The 21,452-nt window shown below is 37.0% G+C and overlaps 2 protein-coding genes across 2 annotated transcripts; both read left to right on the top strand.

Moving 5' to 3' along the window:
* Positions 640-18,626, top strand: LOC109823218 (galactolipase DONGLE, chloroplastic-like). Its single transcript, XM_020389505.1, has 2 exons — positions 640-1,920; positions 18,093-18,626. The coding sequence occupies exons 1-2, from the start codon at positions 640-642 to the stop codon at positions 18,624-18,626; spliced, it is 1,815 nt and encodes a 604-aa protein (XP_020245094.1).
* LOC109823217 lies at positions 18,742-19,869 on the top strand. The gene has a single exon (XM_020389504.1). The coding sequence runs from the start codon at positions 18,742-18,744 to the stop codon at positions 19,867-19,869; it is 1,128 nt and encodes a 375-aa protein (XP_020245093.1).

Here is a 21,452-nt window from a genome sequence, read left to right as displayed (position 1 = left end):
ATTAAAATCACGTTACACTGATGACGCCCGCTAAAAAGGTACGGAGGGGGGGCAGAGAGAGAGAGAGAGAGGGAGCACTCCATCCCCCTCACCGCGTTGAACGTCGTAATAATTAAATAAACTAATTAAATGCCATTAAATAATTCATACAGACTCAACAGTCCTATGTTCAACACTTAACAAAGGTCGGCGTTCATATAACACCCCTAAAATCATTTTTACCGTCATTTCAAAAGGTAATTAAAACGTCATTTTCTACCAAGATATATACCCACCGTTTTCAATTAGCTAGTCAACTTCACTATAGAGTTTTTTTTTTTTTTTTCAGTGTAAAAACTAAGATATATATTCAACTCAATTTCAATTAAACGGGCATCAAATTATCAAACATAGCCGCAAACAAACCAAACCACCCTTCATCTGAAGTACGAGCAACCGACCACTCAAACTTTAGTTAGTCCTCCCCCACACACAAAAATCCCTCCGTCAAAACCTCGCCATAAATGCGCTCTACCCAGAAATTCAACACAACATATGACCAAAAGTTTGAAAAAATAAAAACAAAAAACCTTATAGCTCCGTGCCTATAAATATCACTCCCCTTCACCCTTACTCCATTTCAAAACGCTAACAAAAACTATGGCTTCAAGAATACAAACCCCGAATCCGTCTCCAATCAATAACCGATCACCGCATTCTCGTCTCTCTCACCCTCCGGCCGCCGCCACAGCCTTGATTTGCCCGGGGACTGCGGTCTCCACCAAAAAACGCCTCGTCGCGACTCCAACCGTCGCTTCGAAGCCCGTCCTCGCGAAAAAATGGAGGGAAATCCAGGGTGCTGACGACTGGGAAGATCTTGTCGAGCCCTTAAACCCACTCCTCCGTCAAGAAATCGTCCGCTATGGCGAGTTCGTCATCGCCTCCTACGAGGCCTTTGACCTCGACCCAAGCTCGAAAAGATACCTGAACTGCAAGTACGGGAAATCCACCATGTTTCAAGAAACCGGAATGGCAGACTGTGGATACCGAATCACGAAATACGTCTACGCGACACCGGACATCGACATCCCATCACAATTGGGAACTTGTCGGAGTCATTGGATCGGGTACGTCGCCGTGTCAGACGACGACGAGGTTAAGAAACTCGGGAGGAGAGACATCGTAGTATCTTTCCGTGGTACGGTGACCCACACTGAGTGGATTGCCAACTTCATGAGCTCCCTAACGCCGGCCAGGCTCGACCCAAACGAGTCGAGACCCAACCTGAAGGTCGAGTCGGGGTTCTTGAGTCTCTACACATCAGATGACAGTAACTGTAAGTTCAGTCATGGGAGTTGCAGAGAGCAATTGCTCTCTGAAATATCAAGATTGTTAAATAAGTATAAAGATGAGGAGATTAGTATTACATTGGCTGGTCATAGTATGGGGAGTTCTTTAGCTCTGTTGCTTGGTTATGACCTAGCTGAGCTTGGACTGAACCGGGTCGGGTTGAATCGAACAATACCCGTCACCGTTTATTCGTACGGTGGGCCTAGGGTTGGGAATCTAGGGTTTAAGGAGAGGTGTGAGGAGCTTGGAGTTAAGGTTTTGAGAGTGGTGAATGTTAATGACCCTGTGACAAAACTGCCAGGGGTTTTCTTAAATGAGAAGTTTAGGGTTTTGGCTGAGAGGTTTGAGCTCCCATGGAGTTGTGCATGTTATGCACATGTTGGGGTTGAGCTTGCATTGGATTTCTTCAAGATGAAGAACCCCGCGTGTGTCCATGACATTGGGACTTATGTTGGGTTATTGAAGTGTCCTAAAATGAAGAAAGTGAAGAAGGATGGGGTTAATTTGATTAATAAGGCAAGGGAATTTGTGGGTCAGCAAAATTTTGGTGCTTGGCCATGGCAAGATGCTGCGATACAAGTTGGTAACTTGGTACAAACCCTAAGAATTTGAGGTTTGGATAAGTGCCAATAACTTTTGTAGAGATTTTAGGGTTAGGGGTGGTGATGTACAAATCGTAAAGAGAAAATTTTGCAAGACTGTAAATTTTGGAATTTGTATAAATTTGTATGAAAAGCTCAACACATACATTATTAGAATTTTATGTGAATTTCTAAGGCCTTCATACGTAGAGCAAGGATTGGTATTCATATATCGGATCGATGTATATCTTAAGATGATATAAAGGCTAGGAATAAGCAAGAGAAGGTATTAAGTATTCCAGTTACATATGTTTGCAAATCATGAGTAGCCTTTTATGTGGAAAACAAGTATTAAAAATGTATGTTGTAAGTAGTTGTGTCCTTATTTTCTTGGCTTCTATATTAGTGTAATATACCATTTGAAATCCCTTCTCCACCTACTTAACAAGAAGTTCATATTTATGGTCTTATAAGTTTAGAAATTCAAAAAAAAAAAGAGTACATAATATTATCAAGAGAATTAGGGCAATTGATTTATTTGCCCAGATGTCTAAGAAGAAGAACTCAAGTCAGTTAACATATAGTAGAATTTGTGTGTTCGTGCTCCATACCTAAGTCTTCCACTAACCATATTCATGACTTGTATGTCACTTCATCAAACGGATTGGATGCATGCATTACCATGACTTGCTATTTAATTTTTAACTGCTTGATGAAGTACTTGTTAACCTTGAATATTTATAATTTTGTTTGGGCAAGAGGATACGTAGGCAATCTTTATGATACAGCCGGGTTGGATTATTTGATGGGGGTGAGACCGATTTGGTGAGTAGACATCGATGTTTGGGAGTGTATTCGCACTCTTGTTTGGGTCTCGACTTGTTGTGGATTGAGTTCGTTGTTATGAATTGTTTCACTTCGTACTGGACGCAACAAGTGAGGCATTTGGTTTGGTTGGTATCGGCTCAGTTTTGAAAAAACTTTGCCGAGGTGGAGATTTGTGGAGAAATCAGAGATTTGGTCCAGATTGTGCGGATTCTGTGTCATAAGTCGACTCATGCACAGGCATAAGTCGACTTATGGTAAGTCGATGGTAAGTCGACTTACGTTTTGTTCTGAAATTGTTGGTTTTGGCTCTGTCAAGTCGACTTGTGAAGCCTGTTAAGTCGACTTGTGGTAAGTCGATGGTAAGTCGATTTTCAATCTGTTCTCCAGTTGCTGTTTTTCTCTCTGTCAAGTCGACTTATACACCTTGTTAAGTCAACTTATAGTGGGTTTTCTAAACAGTTAGAGTTCCTATTTCGATTCTGTTTGGGTTTCTGTTTTGGTATAAATAATAACACGATTTTGAGGGTTTGTAAGGCTTAAATTGGGGATATTTGGAGCACAGGAAAGAGGTATTTTCTGAGCTATTTGATTAGGGTTTATTTGGAGAGATTAAGAGCTTTGTTGGTAAGATTAGTTTGTTCCTTTGAGTGATTTGTAATCTCAATTTGTACTCTTCTTCTCTATTAGTAAAAACTCTATCCCCTTCTTGCCCCGTGGACGTAGGTAACTTATCAAACCACTTTAAAATTGGTTTGTTTGTGTTTGTGGCATTGATTTGGTTGATTTGGCCTTTATCTCAACGTTTAGTATTTGGTTTCTCGAAGCACGTTTGATTGTTTGGCTTCCGCACAATGCACAACATGTCTAAAATTGAGATGATTGGGACAAACTATTAGATTTGAAACATATATTGATTGTTGGATAGCATGTTCCTAATATGTTTCTTAATTTGTTTTGGTAACAGATTATTGGGATTCCTAATCTGTTTTGATAACAGTATTCCAAATCTGTTTTGGTAACATGTTATTAGGATTCCTAATCTATTTTGTTTTTTATTTTAGAATTCCTAGTATGTTTTTGGTTTTAGGATTTCTATATATATATGGAACGATTAGAAGAGAAAATTGAGCAGCGAATTGGGGATATTTGGAGCACAAAAAAGGTATTTTCTGAGATATTGGTTAGGGTTTTATTTGGAGAGAATTAGAGATTTATTGGTGAGATTAATTGGTGAGTTCGAGTGATTTGTTTTATTTGGAGAGAATTAGAGATTTATTGGTGAGATTAATTGGTGAGTTCGAGTGATTTGTAATCTCAGTTTTTATTCTTCTTCTCTATTAGTAAAAACTCATCCACTTCTTGGTCCGTGGACGTAGACAACTTGTCGAACCACGTTAAAATTGGTTATTTGAGTTTGTGTAGTTATTTTTGAATTGTTTGTGGCCTTCTCTCTCGGTGATTAGTTTGGTTCCTCGAAGCACATCAGTTGTTTGGCTTTCGAATTGTTTGTGGCCTTCTCTCTCGGTGATTAGTTTGGTTCCTCGAAGCACATCAGTTGTTTGGCTTTCGTCGTGCACAACAATGGTATTAGAGTTCAAGCTACGCTTGGGCTAATTGGAGGAGTACTATGACGCCCCTGGGTTCACACATGGCTGCAGTCCAAGGTGAAACTAGAGATGTCAAACCTGCCATGCACCTACACTGTACATAAACATGTTTCACCAATCACAGTAATATCCTCTAGTAGAAACAAATAGAAGTACAGGTACAAAATAGGCAAAATAAAGGGAATAAATATAATAGACATGATATAGAAGAGATATCTCATAAATGAAAAGAATCACGTCTCAACTATAATAAATCTGATATCTGAATAATAAAAATGTCTTAACATGAATCAACTAAAAATCGTACTAAGGCACACTGTCTTTACAATATGAATATAAACTCTAATGTCTGGATAAAACTCAAAACTACAGTGGAGTCTCTACAAGTAAAAATACGCGACGGTGACTATGCCAGAACTCCGTCACCCTGCGACTCTCTGAAACTCTGAACTACCTGAAAAGTAATTTAAAAAAAAAGAATAACAACAAGAACGTCAGAGCGCTACAGCAAGATTACCTCCACTCGCCCCCAGGGGAAGGGCTACTAGATGGAGTGAAGGCTCTATCTATTAAGCATAGTCTACCTAAATTTATTTTCCCCGTATCTAAGTGGAATTAACATTTAAAAACCTACAACACGAGACGTAGAACGTTGAGCAAATAATCCAAATAAGAAAACCCTCATGTATATACCGTAAGTCTCAAATTGTAGATATCTAAACATTAATACCGAACTAAGAAAAGATAATCTAATGAAACCAATAATTAGAAATCCATAACACGAGACTGGTACGTCGAGCGAAATAATCCAAACAAGAAAACCCTTATATATATACCATAAGTCTCAAGTTGTGAATCTCTAATCATTGATCCCAACTAAGAAGTAAAGAAGGCAGTAAAAGAAATAAGATATCAACACGTCATATTTATAATATCTTCCACTATCACTGGAGAGATAGAATAAAATACCAACACATAATTTTGTATACTTTCAAAAATAACGTATCTCAGTCATATAGTTTAGTGATAGGTCGTATTCATAATCGGTATCTGCCATGCTTAGGCTATCAAGTAATTGTCTCAGTACAACGAACTACCCTGTAAGTATCCTGAACTGTGTACACGGCTCATTAGTCTCATCGCGATCTCCGTGCGTAACATGAGTGTAACGAACTACCAAATAGGCATCCTAGAAATACGGCTCACGAGCCTTATCGCACCCTAATGCGGGACGGACGGCTAGATCAAGCCTCCTAAAATCCGACTCAATGGCCTATAAATGTGGAATATCGACGCACTACCTCATGTAGTACTGAACTGAGCTCATCAACGATATCTACCTCATGTATAAACGGTGTATATCTGGTGTGTCGACGTACTATCCCATATAGTACTGAGCTGTGCTCATCAACGACATCCAACATGTATATGAACTATATCTAATTCAAATATGATCGAATCAAAATTTATCATAATCCTCTTAGGATTCTCAAATGTATAACATAACATATTCATGACTATACGTGTAACATCAAGTGGCTCAAAACTTCGCGAATGCACCTCAAAATGGCGCAACACAGCTCCACAAAACGAGCAGGAAAACAGACAGAACATCTGTTAGTAAAATAATCATATCTTTCTCTAGGAAAACTATTTTTACAAATGATTTTCTGTTTTGAAAACTAGATTCATACATCTTTCAAATGACATAAGTTTGGTTCAGTTTGGAGTTCATTTGTTATCCCAAATCTCCAGTTAAACATTATATATGTGCAGCCATTTTTCTACAAGATATGTTATTAGTAAACATAGCATATCTTTCTCTATACAAAGTCTTTTTAAGAATGATTTTCTGTTTTAGAAACTAGATACATATAGCTTTCATTTAAAACTAGTTTGGTTAAATTTGGAGTTTGTTTGCTATCTTAAACTCTCAATTAAAGATTATACAAGTGCTGCAGTTTTCTGCAAAAAAACATATATATTGTACATCACTTAAATTTCTCATATATGAATAAAATTATGAAAAACTCTAATGATCATGATCATGATACTATCATAAATAGTAAAAAAAATATTATTAATCTAGCATTGGTTTAAGATTTACTATCAAAAATCGGACTTTTAACACCTCAGGTTAAGATTAAAGCATGAAAACACATATTCAACATCATATTAATCATCTACACTAGTTATTTAACTATGGAGATAGGTTAAGATGAAAATAATCTTGCCTCAAATATCGTTCTAAGCCTCTGAGATAAACATCAAGTAATTGGAAGTGCAAACAACTCATTTTCTCCTTGCTACACGTCGATGATCTCGCCCTTGTGTCGATATTTGCTTCACAAAGCTCTCAAAATTCTTAATTTTAGGGTTAGGACTTTAGAGAGGGGAATAGGGACTGCTAGGGTTTGAAATTCTAATGTAATGGTGATAATTTTTGTAAAAACATAAGTATATATACATACAAACCCGAAATAAACCCGTTTGACCAGAACTAGAAAACCTAATCTGACTAAGAAAATAATATTCGGTATTTTGGCAATAACTTTCACGTCCGACTTCAGAATGAGGTGATATAAGATTTGTTGGAAAGCACTTGAAGATACCTACAACTTTGATTTTTTAAGTTTTTCTGGATTCCAACTGTTTCAGTGTAAAAAATAAATATACTTTTAACTAGTCGTTTTTTCCAGATTCAGGCCCGTGCACGTGTGCATGATATCACTTCTATATTCACATATATACATTGAATTAATCTCAAATCAATTCTTAGCATACTAAAATATTAATAAATACTATTTTTTCATAATACAACACATTTATTATTTATTACATAATATTCAAAAATTTTTGGGGTTTTACATAGATCGCTTTGGAAGTTCGTCTAGGGCTTCAGTTGGTGATAAAGGTGAGATTTTTCCTATGTGTGGATCTCGTTTCCATTGTGCAGGGTGAGAGAGGCTCTTGTTAGGGTTTCAATTGGAGGTAAAAATCTCTTCTTTATCAGTTTGGATCTATTCTTTGTTTGTTCCGTATTGGTTTGTTGGTATTTTGAGATAGATGGCCGAGAAAGAAGGAGTTAAGATTGGGATATTGGTTTGTTGAGGAGTGTTTTGACCTGTAGATTAAAGTCCTTTGAGCACATTGGTATAAGCAAGAAGACCGATGTGGAGTTTGGTACTTCTATCCATCGATCGAGAATTTTTTTAGGTGGTGTTCATTCAGGCATTTGGGGGACTTTCAAGGAGGCATCATTAGGAGGTAATAGGTATTTAGTTTTCATAGTTGGGGACTATTCTAGGCATTGGTGGGTTGTAACCAAGTCCTGTTGATTTGAAGTTCTAGAAGTCAACAACAGATGGAGAAAGTGTATTGGCAGAAAGGTGATCCATTGTTCTGATTTTTGTAGGGGTCTTTTCTTGTGTTTGTACTGAGCTCATGGTAGTTTGAGACACTTTATTAGAGAGGAAACATTAGGGCGATGAGATGAGATGACAGTTTTGATGGATCGTTCCTTGCTGGAGGAGGATCGGCGTTAGTTATCGAGCATTGGATCATAGAAGAGTTTTGGAGCTTCGACATATTTAGGTCATCTTAGTCATAGATTGTCGACTGCTGCATTTGGAGATTTTGGATCTGGTGGAGTTACTTCAAATTTTGGGTTGCGTCGGATATTTGGTTGCCCAGCATTTGGTCACATCGATGATGTGAGATTTGATCTGATAGAACATTTGGGATTCAGATGCTCGTTTGGTTATTAGTTGGGAGACTCTAATTATGTTTTGAGTAGGTATGTCACATTTGACTCTCGGCGGGTAGAGAGTGTTGATCAGATTATTAGGATATCATAGCGGGTGGAGGGTGATGCTACTCTATATTGGGTGGAGATTACTCCACATACTTTAGGTCATACTGCATCGTTTGGGATTCCAGCTGAGGTGACATAGTTTAGGGATCATTTGGATTTGGATGCAGATGATGAGTTGGTTGATTCGAGTGCAGCTGGTGGACATAGTTTGGATTTGGATATGGTCGTTGATTCACCTCAAGTGGAGGTGTTTGGTTTATTTCACTTTTGGGCCATTAGGAATGCTATCAGCCGTAGATTTGTGGATCTCGTTTCCATTGTGCAGGGTGAGAGAGGCTCTTGTTAGGGTTTCAATTGGAGGTAAAAATCTCTTCTTTATCAGTTTGGATCTATTCTTTGTTTGTTCCGTATTGGTTTGTTGGTGTTTTGAGATAGATGGCCGAGAAAGGAGGAGTTGAGGCTGGGATATTAGTTTGTTGAGGAGTGCTTTGACCTGCAGATTAAAGTCCTTTGAGCACATTGGTATAAGCAAGAAGATCGATATGGAGTTTGGTACTTCTATCCATCGATCGAGGAGTTTTTTAGGTGGTGTTCCTTCATGCATTTGGGGGACTTTCAAGAAGGCATCATTAGGAGGTAATAGGTATTTAGTTTTCGTAGTTGGGGACTGTTATAGGCATTGGTAGGTTGTAACCATATTGGGTGGAGATTACTCCACATACTTTAGATCATACTGCATCGTTTGGGATTCCAGCTGAGGTGACATAGTTTAGGGATCATTTAGATTTGGATGCAGATGATGAGTTGGTTGATTCGAGTGCAGCTGGTGGACATAGTTTGGATTTGGATATGGTCGTTGATTCACCTCAAGTGGAGGTGTTTGGTTTATTTCACTATTGGGCCATTGGGAATGCTATCAGCCGTAGATTTGTTGATAAAGAGATGAGAACTCTTCTATTGGATTGAGGGTCTTTGGAGGTTATTTAGTGAATTACGTGAAGGCTTAATTCCTTAGGCAAGAGGATACGTAGGCAGTCATTTATAATGCAGCCGGTTTGATGAGTTGATACCGATATTTAGAGTTTGTTCGCATTCTCATTTGGGTTCTCGACTTGTTATGGATTGAGTCCGTTGTCGTGGATTTGTTCCACTTCATACTGGACGCAACAAGTGAGATGTTTGGTTGGTATTGGTGTCGGCTCAGTTTTGAAAAAACATTATCGAGGTGGAGAATTGTTGGATAGCATGTTCCCTAATATATTTTCCAATTTGTTTTGATAACAGTTTATTGGGATTCCTAATTTATTTTGTTAACAGGATTCCAAATTTGTTTTGGTAACAGATTATTAGGATTCCTAATCTGTTTTGTTTTTTATTTTAGAATTCCTAGTATGGTTTTGGTTTTAGGATTTCTATATATATAGAACGATTGGAAGAGAGAACTAAACAGCGAATTAGGCATATTTGGAGTACAGAAAAGAGGTATTTTCTGAGATATTGGTTAGGGTTTTATTTGGAGAGAATTAAAGATTTGTTTGTGAGATTAATTGGTGAGTTCGAGTGATTTGTAATCTCAGTTTGTACTCTTCTTCTCTATTAGTGAAAACTCTATCCCCTTCTTGCCCCGTGGACGTAAGCAAGTTGCCGAACCACGTTAAAATTGGTTGTTTGAGTTTGTGCTGTTATTTTTGAATTGTTTGTGGCCTTCTCTCTCGGTGATTGGTTTGGTTTCTCGAAGCACATTGGTTGTTTGGCTTCTGCCGCGCACAATATTGATCACGTCAATTTTTAGTAATTAAATGGTGTGCAAACTAAATTTGGTATGCAAGCATACCCTACTACTAGGTCTATGTACATCTTTCTCTTTGGTTTGTAAACATGTTTGTAATATCAAATAAAGAAATTGTTGGACCACAAGTACACTATCTCAATTGGTTCTCCACAAAATTTTGTAATATGTAAATTGACTGGGAATAGAAGAGAAACTCATAGGTTGGATCAACTACGTCATCAAACATTTTAATGGAAGTCTTGGCCAGTTGCCTAAGCTAATTAACCTCTGCTTCTTTTAACCATCCTAGTGGAAGACTCCTTATGTCTCATTCATTTCCAGCAAAGGCATATTTTCCGTCCTATAACAATAATGCATCCTACTTCCTTCACTTCTATTATATTTATGTCTATACTAAATTGGTTAACTTAATTATCATCTTTTAGTCAACACATAACAAATTTATTAAGCATATACTTGAATACATTGTATGAACGCTTGAGAATAGCGCACTGCTGTTCTTTAAACCTGATCTATTTAATTTGCATTCCTATATATCTAGGAAAGCATACTAACAAATTGTCATGTACAAATCTTTCTCCTTCTAGCTGCTTTTCTTCCATTTTTGTTCATATGCTTTTGATTTTACATTCTTCTATATATTTTTGCAAGCAATACATGCACCAAACAACCATGTGTCCTTCAAGAGAACGTTTTTGCAAAAACAAATGTCTGTAAATTTGATTAAGGACAAGGAGCTAAGCCTAACTTTCAACAGCTTATAGTACTAGCTTCTCCACTGAAAAGTCTGTAAATTTGATCAAGGACGAGGAGCGAAGCCTAACTCTCAACAGCTTATACTTGCTTCTCCACTGACATCGACTTATAAAAAGCACATAAAATCTAACATTCAAAATTTGCTAGCTAAGGTATAGGCTTTTGATTAGCTTAATTATTTCTCTCCACCTATCACTATCCACATGCAAGTCACACACCAAGACAATCTTAATGCTTAAACCTTATTATATTCCTTAATTTTCTTAATTTTAACAATGTCAACCGTTAAACATAATTATTAGCGTCGTCTATAGCCCACGCGTTTATTTCTAATTTATTAGTCAATTAATTAGAACGTAAACCAATTGTTAGTTTAAAAAAAAGTTTCTATCAAAGGATCTAATGGTGGGTCCAAGAGTACCAAAAGAGAAAAGGTTATATTATGAACTATAGGAATAGAAAAATCTTGTGGAGATGTTGTCAAAGAGTAGATGTGTCTCACACAATACAATCAATATACAATATTAACTCAATCAGATTATTGCATATATACAATCTCAAATATTGTATCCATCCGTGGCAGATAAAGAGGCGGGAGGGGGCCATGGCTGCTTTGTGCCCCAACCACATGTAAATTATGCAAAGTTTAGCATATGAGTATCCCCCCCCCCCCCCCCACACACACACAAACAAAAACAAAACGAAAAAAAAACATTTAAAGTATGAGGAAAAAAAAACACACAGGCCTCCAAAGCCTAATTCATATGCCAAAATACTTTTGTCACATTTGATGGATTGAGAAATCCGATCTGAATTTGATAACATTCTTCACCTCAAGTTAGAATTACAGAGCCCACCGGGTCCTCAGCTCATGCTTTTATTATTTTAATTTCTCCATTTAATAATCTCTCTACATATTTCCCCCAAGTCCAAGAGTTTACATTTTCATTCAGTTTTGGAGCTATTTTCCTTAATTCTAGATATAACTAGTGGTGTATTCTCTAAACGTTAAATGTACATTTCTTTTTCACTTTTAATTCTCTTAATTTTTTTTAGTTATTATGTCCAATGTTTGTTATCTTTTTTGCTTTTACTCCCCTTTTGTCAATGAAAACTAGATTTCATTACCAATTGAATAGATATTGTTATGTACATAAAAAGCTCAGGCATACCTGAGCATACAAAATCTCAAACTAAGAAATAAAATCAAAAAAATCTCATTGATGGATTACAGTGCACAATCGGAGAAAAACAAAAACAAAAACGAGAATCAAAACCATCAATGGTCTACAGTGCATATTCGATAAATTATAGAAACCAGATTTTAGCTCATTGATGAATTATGAGTTAATCATCGATGGTGCATAGGGGACATCAATGTTTGTGTGTATAATTTGTCTTGGTTGGTTTGTTGTTAGGGAGTTGTGGCATCAAGTATAGGTAATATTTATATATATGTGGATATATTAGCACCCATCTTCATTGGACATTGTATTACTAATTTATTCATACAGTATGTGCATACATGCTAAAAAGATAAAAAAAATTATGACTATATTTGTTAAAAAATAATCAAAATCCATGCTCATATATAATCCACATAAACAAGTATATTTGTTACGAGATGGTTGAAGACCCACGTTTTTTATTTTTAGTTAGTATAAAGCTCAACAAGTATCCATCCTACACTAAATGTTACATATATTTAGAGATAGTGTATTTCACCAACTAAATATTGTTGTTCTTCCTTGTAAAATTAAGTATAGGTAAGTTGATATGATGCCATTTTGACCCTTTTCTAATAAAGATTGGGCTAATCCAATTCCTTTCTTATTGCTCAAATATTCTTGATAGTATACATATATTTCTTGTTATTTAAAGTTCACACTCTTTGCTTTGCTCTACTCATGTGTTTTTGGATTGCATATTTTCTAAAAGAAGTTAAAAGAAATGTTTTTCATGTATTTTTAGTCTTCACTACATATCAAATATTTTCTTTCTTATCAAATATTTGTGCACTTGCTTGGATTTCTACTCCTGGGTTCCTTTGGATAGTATTTGTTCTGATGTATATCTCTTATTCATGTTCATTTAGATGGCTTGTTTCTCATTATTTTGCTAATAACAAACGGGTGGGGAATTTTTGGACAAATTTTCGTTTGATTTGAAAATTTTCTTGTCTATGTTTTCGTGTATTGTATGATATGTTGAAACTTTTCTTGTCCATATTTCTGTGCATGTTTTTATTATATGACATGTTATAATTCACTAATATAGGAGGAGTTATAAACTTACATTCACGTTTCATATATGCATATGTGTGTGTAGGGGGCTTGCATCTTATTATTCACTTGCATAAAACGTATTTGTTTGTGTTTCATTTGTTGAGCGCTGCAGAAGCCAAACAACCAAACCAACGTGCTACGAGAAATCAAATCAAACGAACATCAAGAGAAGGCCAAACGAACCAAATCAATACCACAAACACAAAAAACTAATTTTAACATGGTTCGGCAAGTTGCCTACGTCCACGAGAAAGAAGGGGATAGGGTTTTTCACTAATAGAAAAGAAGAGTACAAACTGAGATTACAAATCACTCAAACTCACCAATTAATCTCACCAACAAATCTCTAATTCTATCCAAACAAAATACTAACCAATAGCTCAGAAAATACCTCTTTTCTGTGCTCCAAATATCCCCTAATTTTCTTCTCAATTCTCTCTTCTAATTGTTCAATATATATAGAAATCCTAAAATCATAAACATACTAGGAATTCTAAAACAAAAAAACAAAACAGATTAGGAATCCTAATAACATGTTGCCAAAACAGATTTGGAATCATGTTACCAAAACAGATTAGGAATCTCAATAACATGTTACCAAAACAAATTAGGAAACATATTAGGAACCTGCTATCCAACAATTCTCCACCTCGGCGAAGTTTTCCCAAAACTGAGCCGACTACCAACCAAACGTCTCACTTGTTGCGTCTAGTATGAAGTAGAACAAATCCATGACAACGGACTTAATCCACAACAAGTCAAGAACCCAAACGAGAATGCGAACAAACTCTAAATGTCGATATTAACTCACCAAACCGGCTGCATCATAAATAACTGCCTACGTATCCTCTTGCCTAAGGAATCAAGCATTCACGTAGTTCACCCAAACGGTCTTCAAATGCTTTCAATCAAATAGAAAAGTTTGCAACTCTTTACCAATATCACTAACGGATCTGTAACTGATAGCGCTCCCAATGACCCCAAACTGAAACAAATCAAACACCTTCACCTGAGGTGAACCAAAGGCCGTATCCAAAACATGTCCACCAGCTGCACTCGAATCCAAAACCAACTCATCATCTACATCCAAATCCAAATTATCTCCAACCTGTGTCATCTCAGCTAGAATCTAAAACGATGCAGTATGATCTGGAGTATGTGGAGTAATCTCCACCCAATGTGAAGTAGCATCACCCTCCACCCGCTGTGATTTTCTAATGATCTGATCAACACTCTCCACCTGCCGAGAGTCAAATGTGACATACCTGCTCAAAACAAAATCAGAAGCTCCTAACTAATAGTCAAACGAACCTCTGAATCCTAAACGTGCAATCAGATCAAATCTCACATACTCGATGTGACTAAATATTGGGCAACCAAATATCCGACTTAACCCAAAATCTGAAGCAGCTCCACCAGATCTAAAATCTCTACACGCAATAGTTAGCAATCTATGACCAAGATGACCCAAATATGTCGAAGCTCCAAAACCAAAATAAATGCTCGACAACCAACGTCGATCCCCCTCTAGTAAGGAACGACCCATCAAAACTGTCATCTCATCTCGTCGCCCTAATGTCTCCACATCAATGAAGTTTCTCAAACTGCCATGAGCTCGGCACAAATGTAAGAAAGAATCCCTACCAAAGCTAGAACAACGGGTTATCTTTCTGTCAATACACTTTTTTTAATTGTTGTTGACTTCTAGGACTTCACACCAATGGGACCTGGTTGTAACCCACCAATGCCTAGAACAATCCCCAACAGTGAAAACCAAATACCGATTACCTTCTAATGATGCCTCCTTGGAAGGCCCCCAAATGCCTTACTGAACACCACCTAAAAGACCCCTCGATCGATGGATAGAAGTATCAAACTCCACCTCGGTCTTCTTGCTCATACCAATATGCTCAAAGGACTTCAATCTGCAGGTCAAAGCACTCCTCGACAAACCATGCACGGCATAACCAATCAAATAACCCAGCTTCAACAAATGCTAGAGTCTAGCCAAATGCCAGAGTCTAGCCAAATCCAAAGAAGTCATCAGCTCTCTATCAAACACCATGCTCCCAATCAAATAATATTATTCCTCCTGACGTCCTTCATCACAATCATGGATCCCAATATGATCTTCAAACATGAATCGACCAAGATCATCCTATAGCCTGCTACATCCAAAACTCCAAGTGAAATAATGTTCTTCTTCAACTGAGGAACGAACCTCACTGTAACCAACTCCCGAATCACTCTGTCACTCATCCTAATCCGAACGGTACTGATACCATTAATAGGACATTCATGATTATTACCCATAAGCATGACCTCCCCTCTTTCCAACTCCTGAAAGCTGGAGAGCCAATCCCTCCTAGGGTAAATATGGTAAGAAGCACCCGAAATCCAACATCCACTCTGTACACTCGGTAACACAAACTAACGGTAGTACAGATAATGAGTAGCCTGAAGAATCTAAATCTGAATTATTATCACTAGCCTTGACAACATTCACCTCTAAAGCTTGAATAGCTTTCTCCTTATTCTTCCCGGCTCGATCAACCAACTTTGGGCATTCGGCTTTCCAATGTCATCCTCTTTACAAAAGGCACATTGATTCCTACGAACTCTAAAATGTGCCCCTCTAGACTGCGACCTCCTACCACGGTTTGGACTCTTTGCTCTTGCGACTAATGCCCCCGCTACCGGCTCAACTGAAGTCTCCTTATTTTTCTTTCGAAGCTGATAATTCACAAGTGCAGTAGTGACCTCACTATAAGAAAGAGATGTCTTCCCATTAATAAGAGTAAGAACGAATGTCTCATATTCCTCTTCAGACAAGGAACTCAAAAACAATAACGTTTTATCCTCATCTTCAATCATCACATCTACATTCGTCAAATCCGTAAGAAGCTTCGTGTAGTGGTTCATGTGATCACCAATGGAGGTCTCCTTCTTCAATTGGAAGCAATAAAGCCTCCTCTTCAACTGTAAACGGTTCTCTACACTCTTGGTCAAATACTTGCTCTATAGGATTTCCCAAATCTTCTTAGCCAAAGTCTCATTGATCACATCATATTTTAAATCTTAAGTCAAACAAGATCTAATCACACCACACGTCATTCTATTCATCTTTTTCCAAACCTTCTCATCAATATCGTCCGCTTTCCCGTCCAACTCTAAAATATCTTTCAAATTTTACGCATTGAGCACATCCAAGACTTCGCATCTCTAAAGACCAAAATTATTTGTGCCATTAAACTTCTTCACATCTATCTTCATAGAGTGGATATTCATACTTTGGATGGTCTTCACGTCGGAAATACCCTCCACAACTCATTCTTTCCCGGCCATCTTTCTCAAAGCACCAAAATAAATGCAGAACAAATAAAGAATAGATTCAAAACTAAAAAAGATAGAGTCTTTATCAAAAAGATCACACCTTTATCACCAAACGAAGCCCTAGGCGAGCCTCCAAAATGACCTACTCCTCCAAATAGCCCAAGCATAAGCCCTAGGCGAGCCTCCAAAATGACCTACTCCTCCAAATAGCCCAAGCATAGCCCGAGCTCTGATACTACTTGTTCTGCGCAGCGGAAGCCAAAACCAAACTGATGTGCTTCGAGAGACCAAATCAAACGAACGTCAAAAGAAGACCAAACAAACCAAATCAATGCCACAAATACAAACTACCAATTTTAACATGGTTCGACAAGTTGCCTACGTCCACGGGGCAAGAAGGGGATAGGGTTTTTCACTAATAGAGAAGAAGAGTACAAACTGAGATTACAAATCACTCAAACTCACCAATTAATCTCACCAACAAATCTCTAATTCTCTCCAAACTAAACCCTAACCAATAGCTCAGAAAATACCTATTTTCTGTGCTCTAAATATCCCTTAATTTTCTTCTCAATTCTCTCTTCCAATTGTTCCATATATATAAAAATCCTAAAATCATAAACATACTAGGAATTCTAAAACAAAAAAACAAAACAGATTAGGAATCCTAATAACCTGTTACCAAAACAGATTTGGAATCATATTACTAAAACAGATTTTCTCTCTTCCAATTGTTCAATATATATAGAAATCCTAAATCATAAACATACAGGAATTCTAAAACAAAAAAACAAAACAGATTAGGAATCCTAATAACCTGTTACCAAAACAGATTTGGAATCATATTACTAAAACAGATTAGGAATCCCAATAACCTGTTACCAAAACAAATTAGGAAACATATTAGGAACCTGCTATCCAACATCATTGTCATCTCATACTTTATTTCTAGTGTAATCAAATATTTTTTTTAGTTTGTTATTATTAAAATGGGGAGATTATTAGAAATTCTCTATAGAATATCTTTTATTTGAATAATAATATACTTTAATTTTTTACTTATTTGCATTTGAGATCACTTGTGCAGGATGACAAATAATAGATTTGATAGTGAGTGATAAAAGATATGAGTTTCAAAATGATGAATCTATGAGCAGATCCATTGATGTGCAATCTCATCAATTGGTCATTTGCCCATCGATGAGCATGATGTCCATTGATTGACCTGCTGTATTATTTAATTGATTAATAACATTTTACAATGGTAGATTTTGAGAGAGCCTCTTCACCCATTTATGGACACTTTTCCCATCAATGAGAGATCATTGCCAATCAATCTCATAATTTCTATTGACGAAAAATTTTGACAGAGGCCATTTATCCATCTATGGGGAACTTTAGCCACTAATGAGCAAAATGCCCATCAATGAGAAAGTTGGCCATCGATGGACACTAGGTCAAAATTGTTGCTTTGTTGTCATTTAATTTCAGCCATTGATCGCGGCTGATATGTATCTTTTCTATCTCATTTTTTTTGAGAGTTTGCTAACTTAATTGAGAGAAGAAAAAGAGAGAGAGGAAGAAAGAGTGAAGAGTTATTGCTTTCATCATTCAAACGGTGGCTGAGATTTTGTATCCTTAAGGTTTCTCACTTATAACATCATTGTGTTTAAAAGAATATAAAAAATAATATTCCCAAACAAACCAGCCTGATACAATTTACCAACTATTTTTAAATGGGCCGGTCTGTCTGATGGTGCATTTTAGCGGGCGGATCTCCTTGCTAACGTGCACCGCCGCCTGGTTTCAATAAGGAAGAAGAAGAAGAGTAGTGGCAAGAGTGTACTCAGTAGTGAGCTCAGGGATTCAATGTTTGTTTCTCCTTCCTCTTCCATCCCTGATGGCGAATCCAATGGAACAGTAGAAGCGGAGGAACTTGAGGGATCTTCTAGCACAATGATAATGGAGAGTACTGGTCCTAAGGGGGCGAAGAAGAAGCTGCTAATGGATGAGATTCTTGCTAAATCTTGCTCGATCTTAGATCCTCAACAAGTGAGATCTGGAGGTAATCTTTCAAATCTTTGGGCTGATGAGGTCGATGAGGTTTTTGAATCTGAATCTATTGGAAATCTGAATCTAGATGAAGAAATTCCTATAAATATTGACCAGAATAGATTAGATGATGCAAATAAGAGCATGAATCTGGTAGATCTCACTCAAACACCTATTGATACTACTAATAAGGTGAATGGAAATTCTGTAGATATCAATGCAAATCATGAAAAAACTACTGATGATTAGGTTCCTGAGATTCCAAAAAGTTTTGCAAGTCTATTTGCTGATAATAGGAAAAGTGGTAAAGGCTTAAATCTGAGCTATGTTCCTCATTCTCAAATGAATACTGCCATTTTTTTCTATGGAGGAATGGATGGAAGGCGAAGACTATTGGAGATTTGCTCTAGTTAGCCATGTTATCGGCTTAAATGTCAGGTTTAAATCTATGGAAGCTTATGTCAATAAATTGTGGGGGAGTATCTCTATTCCTGAGATTCATCTAATTAAACCTGGTGTTTTTCTCTTTGATTTTCAAACGGAAAAACAAATGTTTGATGTCTTGGAAGCTGGCCCATGGTTCTTTGGTTCAAGGCCTCTTGTCCTTAAACCATGGAGCATTGAAATAGATATGGATACGATTCAGGACTCCTCTTACCCTTTATGGGTTCAATTTCCTAACTTGCGACTGAATCTTTGGAGCTCTACTGGGATCAGTAAAGTGTCTAGCCTTATTGGCAAACCTATAACCACAGACAAATTAATTGCTACTAGGAAGAGGAAATCTTATGCCAGAGTCTTATTGGAAGTGCAATTGCCTCTAACATCTCCTCTACCTGATCAGGTTGTAATCCAAGGGCCAAATGGGAAGTGCCACAATCAAAAAGTTATATATGAATTCAAGCCTAGATGGTGTGATACTTGTAAGGCTATTGGTCACTCTACTGAGCAATGCGGAAAGAAGAATGGTAAAATGAGGTGGATGCCTGTTAATAGAAATGCTAATAGAAATGTTGATGCAAATGCTGGGGTAAATACTCACAAATCTGTTACAAATGTTGCTCCTAATATTGGTACTATTTCTGGTGTTTCCAGTATTGAAGTGAATTCTGATGCTAATTCTAAATTGCATGCTGATAATATATCTGTGCCTATTATTGCTCCACATATTCACCAAGATCCTGTTATTAAGGAAGGCTCTGGGATTCCTGGAGGTTATGATGCACATGCACAAACAGTTACTGCCAAGCCTGGAATTGCAAGTGCTCTCCCTAACTATCAATTCTCATCTCCTGTTGTTAATGTAACAGGTTTCACTAGTGTTGTCAGAGGTAAATCTATAAGAAAATCTGGTGGAGTAACAAATGATAAAGGAACATCAAAATCAGTGGAGGCTATACCATTTTTTCAGGTATCACAATTTTCCCCCTTAGATCATCAAGAGCATGATTTGGACCCCTCTAGCATAGATAGGGTTGGTTCAAAGTTTTAATGCACTTGGCTATTTGAAATATTAGAGGATTTAATAAATCCTCTAAACACATGATGATAAAGCAATTCATTTTTCAGTATAAGCTTCCTTTTATAGCTCTTTTAGAAACTAAAATAGCTGGTAACAAACTGCATGCTATTGTAAAAAAAGTGACTAAAGACTGGTCTTGGATTTCAAATTGTCATCAGGCCAATAATGCTAGAATATGGATTCTTTGGGATAGTGATTTTTCTCATTACAACTGCTTAACTCCTCAAATCAATTCATGTCTTGTGCTATTAAGTCAAAGGATTGCAGATTATCATACACTATTACTATTGTATATGCTCTCAATGACAATTCTGGTAGGAAGGCTCTTTGGCATGACATTCTGGCTTTCAAAAATAATGTGACTGGTCCTTGAATTATAGGAGGGGATTTCAACACTATTATCAATAATAGTGAGAAAATAGGTGGTGTCCCAGTATCTGTTTCTGACACAGAAGATTTCCTGGACTTCATTTCTTCTAGTCAACTTGTTCATCTGAAGATAGCTGGGTGTTTCTTTACCTGGTGCAATAGATAAGATCCTGACTCTAGAATATAGTGCAGACTTGATAGAGTCCTAGTTAATGAAGACTGGATTCAAAATTATACCTCAAGTCAAGTTGAATTCTTATCTCCAAACTGCTCAAATCATTCTCCAGGATTAATTACTATTGAAGATGAGGATTATATGGGAAAAAGGCCTTTTAAGTTCTTCAAGATGTGGACAACTCACCCAGATTTTCTCTCTGCAGTAGCTTCTAGCTGGGGAAAAATTGTTATAGGTTATAATATGTATAAATTCCATACTAAACTCAAAAATCTCAAGCCTGTTCTAAAGGATCTAAATAAGAGAAATTTCATGAATATCAGTGAGCAAGTATTGAGGGCTAAAAACGGCCTTGAGGAAGTCCAAAAGCAACTGAACACTGATCCTTTTAATGCTGTGTTGATTTCAAAGGAGAAGGATAGTTTAAATAAGTATGTGAGACTGCTAGATTATGAAGCTTCATTTTACAGACAAAAGGCTAATATCAAATGGGGAAAATATGGGGACAAATGTACTCAATTTTTTCACTCTGTTATGAAAACTAATCGTCATCATAATAGAGTGTTATCTCTCTATTTGGAAAATGGACAAAGAATAACTGATATGACTGATATTACTGCAAAGTTCATCGAGTATTATGAACAGTTTCTGGGCACTTCAGTTCCTGTCATTCCTCCTGATCCTGAAGTCATTGCAAATGGTCATTTACTTTCTCCTGCTCAGAGTAATGAAATTGGTCTTCCTATAACAAGAGAGGAGATTAAAGCTGCTATCTTCTCAATGGCTGATGACAGAGCCCTAGGACCTGATGGTTTCGGTGCCTCTTTTTACAAGGCAGCTTGGAGCATTATCAATGAAGATCTTTATCTTGCGATACAGGAATTTTTTTGCTCTGGGAAACTCCTTGGTGCTATAAATTCTACCTCAATAACTCTGATTCCCAAGGTACTTAATCCCCAAACTCCATCTGATTATCGACCAATTTCTTGTTGCAACTGTGTATATAAGA

This window comes from Asparagus officinalis, chromosome 9 (genome assembly GCF_001876935.1).
Source record: "Asparagus officinalis chromosome 9, Aspof.V1, whole genome shotgun sequence".
NCBI lineage: Eukaryota > Viridiplantae > Streptophyta > Magnoliopsida > Asparagales > Asparagaceae > Asparagus > Asparagus officinalis.
The sequence above is the reverse complement of the archived record's forward strand: the minus strand, read 5'-3'. Positions and strand labels throughout refer to the sequence as shown.

Excerpts from the sequence above, each read along its gene's own strand:
- LOC109823218 (XM_020389505.1), top strand. The coding sequence starts at position 640 with ATGGCTTCAAGAATACAAACCCCGAATCCGTCTCCAATCAATAACCGA. Across the intron at positions 1,921-18,092 it reads CGATACAAGTTGGTAACTTG|CGGGCGGATCTCCTTGCTAA; the intron begins GTACAAACCCTA and ends GGTGCATTTTAG.
- LOC109823217 (XM_020389504.1), top strand. The coding sequence starts at position 18,742 with ATGGAGGAATGGATGGAAGGCGAAGACTATTGGAGATTTGCTCTAGTT.